This window comes from Poecilia reticulata, linkage group LG13 (genome assembly GCF_000633615.1).
Source record: "Poecilia reticulata strain Guanapo linkage group LG13, Guppy_female_1.0+MT, whole genome shotgun sequence".
In the NCBI taxonomy this organism is placed as follows: Eukaryota; Metazoa; Chordata; class Actinopteri; order Cyprinodontiformes; family Poeciliidae; genus Poecilia; species Poecilia reticulata.
The window spans coordinates 11,128,665-11,136,615 of record NC_024343.1 but is presented as its reverse complement, the minus strand read 5'-3'; the positions used below and the strand labels follow the sequence as shown (position 1 = coordinate 11,136,615).

The following is a 7,951-nucleotide window of genomic DNA, read 5'->3' as shown; positions in this document are numbered from 1 at the left end:
TATATATCACCATTTCTTAAGTGATGATATCCAAGATGTTGTATGTGTCCCAAACCTCTGCAAGCCGATTCAAGATTACCTGTGATAACAGAAGTAATTACTAACAGTAATTGAGATTATTACAAGTTTGTTCCTCTATTGAAAGCCTTTTGTCTCATCACCGACCTCCTCACAACCCCCACCTCACTCCAGCCCATGTTCTCTCAGCTGTGTTGTTTGTGTGCGATGGGACTCTGCACCAATCTCTCCTCTGCAGTCGAGTGTTTCTGGCTCCCTTCCCACAGCTGCTGCACCACTCATAAGCCTGCATCTCTGCACCACACAGTCAGACTATCACCCCTCCTTTCTCTACCTACTCGAAGTATATATAGTTTACACATGCACACATATTCATACGTAATGGGTCAGGGCATTACCTACTTTAGAGGACTCTAACACATAAACACACATGCATGCGGTTCACCTTCTAGGTCTGCATCGTCAGCAGTGAGCTCGCCTCTCTAAATGTGCTATGTCAATGTCATCTTTGCAAACAAGGCCACATGTACACACACTTCACATTAAAGCAAACACCTCTGAAGTGCTGCAAACATATATGCCCTTGTTACAATCAGTTTAGCTCAGCTATACAGCATGAGAAACCTTTTGGTTCAGACTCCTGCTGACTCAGCAGTCATGTGGCTAGTAAAAAAAAAAGGGAGGCAAATGCAGAGACTTCCTAACATGAAATACTGCAGTGAGGCCCCCCTCATGTGGCTCCTCCCTCCCTCTGCCTCTCCCTTTTTACTCTCCCCATCTTTGTCCACCTTCCTTTCCTCGTCTCACCTCCATCCTGAAAGCTTCCTAAAGCCCTCAGTCCTCACACTCCATTAGCATCTGAACTTTCCAGAACTCCCTACATTTCTTTAGCTTATGCATTTCTAAAATGCTCAGTTGAATCAGAAGACAGGTCTGTAACATGTTGTGTTTTTTTCCCCTTTCACATCAGGATTTTCATAGTAAGAGATCCACTAATAATTATGTTTTTTTTTTTTTTTTGGGGGTGGGGGTTCATTTGAGAGAGCACATTTTGAATTGGTTCTTCTTTATGCATCATCATTGGAAAAGGTCAGAAAAAGACCGTCTGGACTTTGTAAGGGCACAGGACCCTAAGTGAAGTGGGAAGCAGGAAACTGCTACTCAACAACAGTTTACCTCCACTCAACTTATATTAGCTCAGTCACTTGAAGTGATGTTCACTTCCAATGAAATTCACAGCCCTCTCTGTATGCTTCAAATTATGAAGAGGGTTAACCCCTGAATTTTCTAATCAGCCTCTTTGAAGCCATTTCAGTCTGGTGTTTACAGTTGAAACTGAAAGGGTACATTCACCAAATAAAAAGACACATAAACCTTTTTTTTCTTCACTTTATGTAATTAAATCACCCCAAACTTTTCTTGTTTTAGGTAAGTCAGAATTACCAAAACTATTTAGATTTGCTAAATGCCACAATAATGAGAGAATGACTCAATCTCAGAGGTTTATTTCTCAACGCTTTCAAAATCAGAAGTTTGCATACAGAATGGTAACTATATAATCAATTGAAGACGTCATGGCTTTGAAAGTTAACTAATAAAATGGAGGGATACCTCTGAATGCCTTTTGAAGTCACATCTCAAACAAACTGCTTTCTAGTTTGACATAGTAGGAAATTAAAAAGAACTCAAACAACAAGATGAGGAAGAAAATTGTGGAGCTGCACTAGTCTGGTTCATCCTTGGGAACAATTTCTAGATAATCGATGATTCATCTGTTCAAGCAATTATATGCATGATCAGGATGACATGATCAGGATGTCCAAACACAATATTGCTCCATAAGGAGTCAGCTTCTGTGTCTCAGAGGTGAATGTGGTTTAGACTGAAATATGCAAATCAACCTCAGAATAAAAGTCAAAGACCTTGTGAAGACCCTGGCTGAAGCTGATGAGTCGGCGTCATTATCCACAGTGAAATGTGTCCCTTCCTGGCCTGAAACACCACTCAGCAAGGAAGAACACATTACTCCAAAAGAAAGACTGTAATTGGATGCATTTACATTTGTTTTTCTAAACGTTCATTAATCCACAACATTCCACTCCTGCAAACAGAGTAAAGGGAAATTAAAGCTTAGCTAATTGCATATTCTTACTCACATAAAACCAGAGACGTTTAGTCATAGTTAACTTCAGACAGCAAGAAAAGAAGGCGATTGTGTCTTTTTATTTGCCGTAAGTAATCTTGTGGTTTTAACTGTACATGTATTTAGCTGTTTGTGTTTTCTGTCAGAATCGAGGTGGAGAAGAGGTTTGATCACAACCTGCAGGTGTTACGCCTCTGAAGTGATGACAAACAGTCTGGCTGGCACATTTGAAGCAAATATAGTGCTTTAAATTGGTGCGTCATCACTTTGTGACATTTGCAGATGCTGGACAGGTTGCGGTAAAGTATGCAGAGACAGAACAGATCACTCCACCTCTGTAAACCGTATTTTCATCAGTAGCAGTGACATTTGAGGACGGCACAAAACTATTCTGTTGAAATACGCACCCATTATGTTTAATTCTTTAGTACTCAAGTTGTCTGACATAATTTGAGTGTAACATCCTACTTTTGTTTACCAAAAGTTGTTTTTATACATTTTTTCCATAGTTTGGATATTACTTGTTGTACCGCATTGCACTAAAAGACTAGGAGTTTAAAACAAGCCATTCCTTAAGTTCACAATAAACATTTTTACCAGTGTTTGATTCGGTTTTTAACCTTTTAAAATAGACTGCCCATAAGAAGATATCAAAAATATACAAGGCTTGTGTTCCTGTATATATATGCCTATATGTCTCTGACCACTACAGAGACACATATGAACTTTGGAGCGAGTTGATAATTCAACAGACAATGTCAATTATTTAAATCCAGGCAATTAGGGGTGGTGAGGAACTGAGTGCTTTAACCTAACACCAAAAATACTCAAATCTCATCTGTGCTGGCCTTGCTGTACATATAAAACTGGGCTATAAAACAGTAACAACATATTTTGTGACAGACACATGATCAAAAATAAGTCCAATAGAATTTTTATAACTTGACTGAATTCCGATCAAGAACCGCACAGCATTCTGGGGGATATAAAATATTAATACAAAAAATGCAGGTAATGTATGCATCACACTGTATGTTACCACAGTGTTGGGGAGGCAACAGCGAAGGCACAAACAAGGCCTCATTTTCATGCTGACCTTGTTTTTACCATGTCAATAACAGCTAAACAGAATTTGTTTAAAGCAGTAAGACGTTTCTGCCTAAGGCACCTCATGTCCCCTTAAGTATACTATGCATTATTGGCAACCATGTCTGCTGGTGCTAGTCGTATATTCTAGATATTAAAGGGTGCACTTTCCAACAATACAGCTTAAACGTTCAAACAAGCAGCGTGGTGTTCAGAAGTCAAGAAGCATGCCTTTGTGTGTACTGTTTAGAGCAATTTAATGTCATTCTGTTTGCTTGGCATTTATGTTGCGTTTTAAAAATGTGATATGAATAACTACAGGAAGCAAATTCTTTGTTTTGTTTTTAAATATATCTCCACAAGTAACACCATGTACTTTCTGCATCATGCAAAACCCCCTCTCTGCTGTGGACATCTTCCAACTATCCTCTAATTTCCAATTTCAGGTATGAGTTCCTACGTCCTGCTAAAAATAAATGGCTATGATAAAGAGCAACTACAAAAATACTTGCATGACCTTTGAAAAGTGCATAGTTCCAAATAATGTGAAAATATGTTGAGTGACTTGCTGTTATGAATATTTATTGACTATGCCAATGTCTTTGTGTTGCTGCCCTCTAGTGCATTGTCTGAGGAACTGTGACTCTGCAGTTGCTAAGCAAAGTTTAGATGATGACCATGAAAAACAATTCATCCAACAGTTTTGCCATCAGCCACTTTGATTTCTGACTGCAGGCAATACTAAAACTTTGGTGTTGTTTGAATTATGTTATTGAAATGCCTAGACTGAAGTATGAAGAAATACCCTGAAAAATTAAAGTGATGTGTTCAATCATTGAAAATGAATAAACATGGGGTTGCTTGTTGAATGATAGCTGCCTCCGGTTGTGCACCAGGCTGTAAACTCACTGGGTATTCCTTAAAACATTAGAATGAATTGCCTAACTGCATTGTTTTCTTCAGCTAAATTATGTTGCCCAAAGCAGAGTAAAAGTAATAAATTTAGAAGTGTTTTTAAAGCGCTCAAGCACTTCAGGACAAGCAGAATAACAGGAAACACAAATTAAAACACTAAACACAAACAGTTGCACAAGTACAAGCCATCACAGTGATCAAGCAATCTGAGACAGGTTTGAGTTTGGATTTGAACAGAGTATCAATATTGTCCGGAGGGAGAGAATTCCAGAATTTGGGAGCAGAGCATTGTCCCGCTCTGCTCCCGATGGTGCTGAGTCGAGCAGAAGGAAGAGCAAAATGAATAGAGAAGGAAGCCCTAAAGCTGCACAAATATGAATGAGATCTGAAAAGTAGGGAGGGGCAAGGTTATGATGAATAACATTGGATGCATACAGGAAATTGTTGAAATGTATTCTGAATTTGACAAAGAGCCAGTGGAGCTGCTGTAAGACTGAGGCCATGTAGTGAAAAGAGGGAGTTTTATTAGTGATGTGTGCTGTTGAGGATAACACCCAGACTTTTAATCTCAGGTGAGGGGAGAATGTAGTAGCACTATCAAGTGAAAGGTAGAAACTGTCAGCTTTGGATATTACAGATTTGATTCAGACAAGGAGGATCTCAGTTTTGTCGCTATTTAGCTTAAGGAAGTTGGAGAAGAACCAGGGTTGTATTTGAGATAAGCAGGTTAGGGAAGAGAGTGGAAGTGTGGCACTTGGCTTTACATGGAAGAGGGAGCTGGTATCTACCATAATGGGATATATTTCTATTCTAATATTTTCTGGAAGCTTAACATTTATTTCACTGTTATGCAGACTTGCCAAAAGGAAGAATGATAACATCTAGTGTTCCCAGGACAGAGCCCTGGGGCACACTGGTTGGGACAGGGGAAGGATGGGAACAAAAGAACTTCAGTTGAATGGAGTGCAGCCGGAGAAGTAGGAATAAAACCTAGTCAAGGAGCGTGCAAGCAATGCCAATTGAAAATAATCTGTGGAGAAGGATGGAGTGAGAAATTATATCCAAGGTCACACTCAGATCCAGGAGAATGATAGTAGAACGTCGACCACAGCTCCCGGCAGGAGATTGTTGATTTTTATGAGGGCAGTTTCAGTATGGGAGTCGGAAACCAGACTTGAAATGTTCATAAATGTGAGTGTATATAATGTAGGTAAGCTAAAGCCAAGGTTTCCCCCAGTGTATTAAAAGCCTGGTGGGCTGCCAGGCTTGTAATACGAGTCAAAAAATTATCTTTTTAACATAAATTTGCAGAATGCATGAGTTGTGGCGTATTGGTATCACAGGAAAAAGTTTGAAGTGAGCATGTTTTTTTTAGGGATCATCTTTGCAGGAAACATAATTTCTCCATATCCACCACAGGAATCTCTTTTATGGAACATCTTTTACCACTGGATTATATAAAAAGTGAGAAGTTGGATTTAAGGGGATAAATAAGTCTGAGTGACTAGAATGCAACATACATTATGTGAGCAGGGAGTAAGTCTATGAACATGAGACCTGTAGTTGTTACAGGGTATAAAGTTTGTCAAGTTAGAAAATGCTTTCCTTAACAGGGGGGGTTTCATGTTTTCTCCTATTTCTGCCATGAAAGTCGTACAATTGAGAATGCCTTTTGAAATCTGTTGAAGATGGCCGCCCTGATGTCAATCAGGAAGTGAAGGACGGACAGAGCAGAGAAGTCAGTAATAAACCTTAGTGGAAAAGAAACTTGTCAAACTGCTCAAATTGGTGGCAGCAAGCATAAGAAAATTAAAAAATGTAAGATTGGAAACTTGTAATCTCCCTAATGCAAACTAACTGACATTTAGTCAATCTAAAGGATTTGTTGTTGATTTCTCTAGTTTTCATATATTACCTCTGTGCAAACAGAGTGTTCACTGAGTGGTCATTTTGTGCTTAGTAGGCAATGGTCTTATCTACTTGGGCTCCCTAGCAAAATCTGTGTTTGGCCCCATTCAGCTGAGGTCTGGCCCTGGCTAAACATACAGAGTAATAACATACAGCAAGTGTTGCGCTGCTTCATCCCATTGTATGTTTCTATCCATCAGCACTGGATTCAAATCCAGTTATGTTAAAAAAAACATTACACAGGTATGTTTTTCCATGCTGTGCGTCACAATTGCATTTAAACGCGGTGCAACTGCAAGACTAAACAAAGACGTGATTTATGCATATGGACCTTGATTAGGGTTAGAAATCAGCTCAGGTGAGTAATGGAGGAGAAAGTGGGTTTTAATGTTTGGCCTTATCGGTGAATTAAATAAAAATGGCTTCATTCGGTTATGTTGCATCTACCTCCACCTTATCCATCTATCCATCGGTTGTCTCCACATAGCCTTCCAATGAAACACACTCTCAAATATCAGTAAAAAAAAAAAAAAAGAAAAACAATGATCACGCCATCGTATTGACTGATTGATCCGTGAATTATCGGCGTCGGGATGTGAAATGCTTTGGCTGTTTTTGCGTCTTACCAGAGAGCGAGAGCAGCAGCAGCAGCGCGCTCACCAGCTGAACGCCAGACCTCATCTCCTGCTCGGACGAAGACATTTTATTATCCTTCCCCTTTATGTCCTGTTACGTGATTGGAAAAATTAAACACTGAATATATACCCCCCGAGACTGATCTTGGTGTGCGCGTTTAAATGCTAAAAAAAAAAAAGAAAAGAAAAACAACAAAACAAAACAGTAATTTATTTTTCGAGGCAGAACATGGCTGGCAGTGTCTGTAGCCTTGTAACGGTTGATCTTATGGTTGTCGGTCCGTTACCCGATGGAGAACAGAGACGAGAGCAGATGTTAAGATGGAGAATGTCTCCTCCTCCTGGAGGTTGGAGATACATTTTTTTTTTGAGAAATTGTTGGTGTGCTTCTACGCCACGCAACTCAAAATATGAAATTAAGTTGTGTAATTGTAATCTAATGTTTTTCCCTTGACTTTTCTGGAACTCGGTGTGACAGAATGTATCTGCTCTTTAAGCAGAAAATGACATTTTCGTCACAGGAAAACCAAAATAATTCATCAAATGTCACATAATAAAATTTTTGCCTATTAGTAATATTTACATTTTATTCTGACATCCTAGACAAACAGCATGGTGGCTGCCTTACAAATTTTGAACAGAAAAATAAATAAATAAAAAAATTCTGAGAGATTTTTTGTGGCATAGTGAGTTTTCACATGGTACAGAAGAAGAGCAGAACAAAATGGCACACATCTGTGGGTATGTTTAGAAATATATCCACAGATGTTCTCCAATTAAAATGAATTATGAATTAACAGATCAGAAGCATAAAATCAATGACATCATAAAAATTTCAAAATATAATTTTCAGATTATGCCGTTTTCAGAATATCAGAGTTCAGCAAAGTCATACAGTTGAAGAGGTGCGCAGACTGGGAAATAGCCATATCGAAAAAAGATTACGTAAACAACAACAACAACAACAACAAGGATGTTTAGCATTGTGCCTTTTTTGGCAGCAACACACTGCTTAGAAGAAGCAGTCTGATGTGCAGTGAAACACGAAATTAAACAGAGCCCATCCCCAACCTTTAATCCTTTCCATACTTCCTGGATGACAGACAGAAGTATAAAATTTTATTTTGTGGTGTAGCCAATATGTGGTTTCATGTGGTACATGTCTTCCCTACTCCATGCTTGGGGTCAAAAACTAGAGTTATGCTGATGCCATGTTTTTAACAGGGCGAGCCTCTGACATTGTCTG

The 7,951-nt window shown here is 39.0% G+C and overlaps 1 protein-coding gene across 1 annotated transcript in view; it reads right to left on the bottom strand.

The window, feature by feature from the left end:
• The window catches only part of scn2b (sodium channel, voltage-gated, type II, beta), an 11,581-nt gene extending 4,594 nt beyond the window's left edge, over window positions 1-6,987 (bottom strand). The window contains exon 1 of the mRNA XM_008425353.2: window positions 6,697-6,987. Within this exon, the coding sequence (XP_008423575.1) occupies window positions 6,697-6,772 (76 nt within the window). The 5' untranslated portion in view covers window positions 6,773-6,987. The remainder of the gene's footprint in view (window positions 1-6,696) is intronic.
• Between the last annotated feature and the right edge of the window lie 964 nt (window positions 6,988-7,951).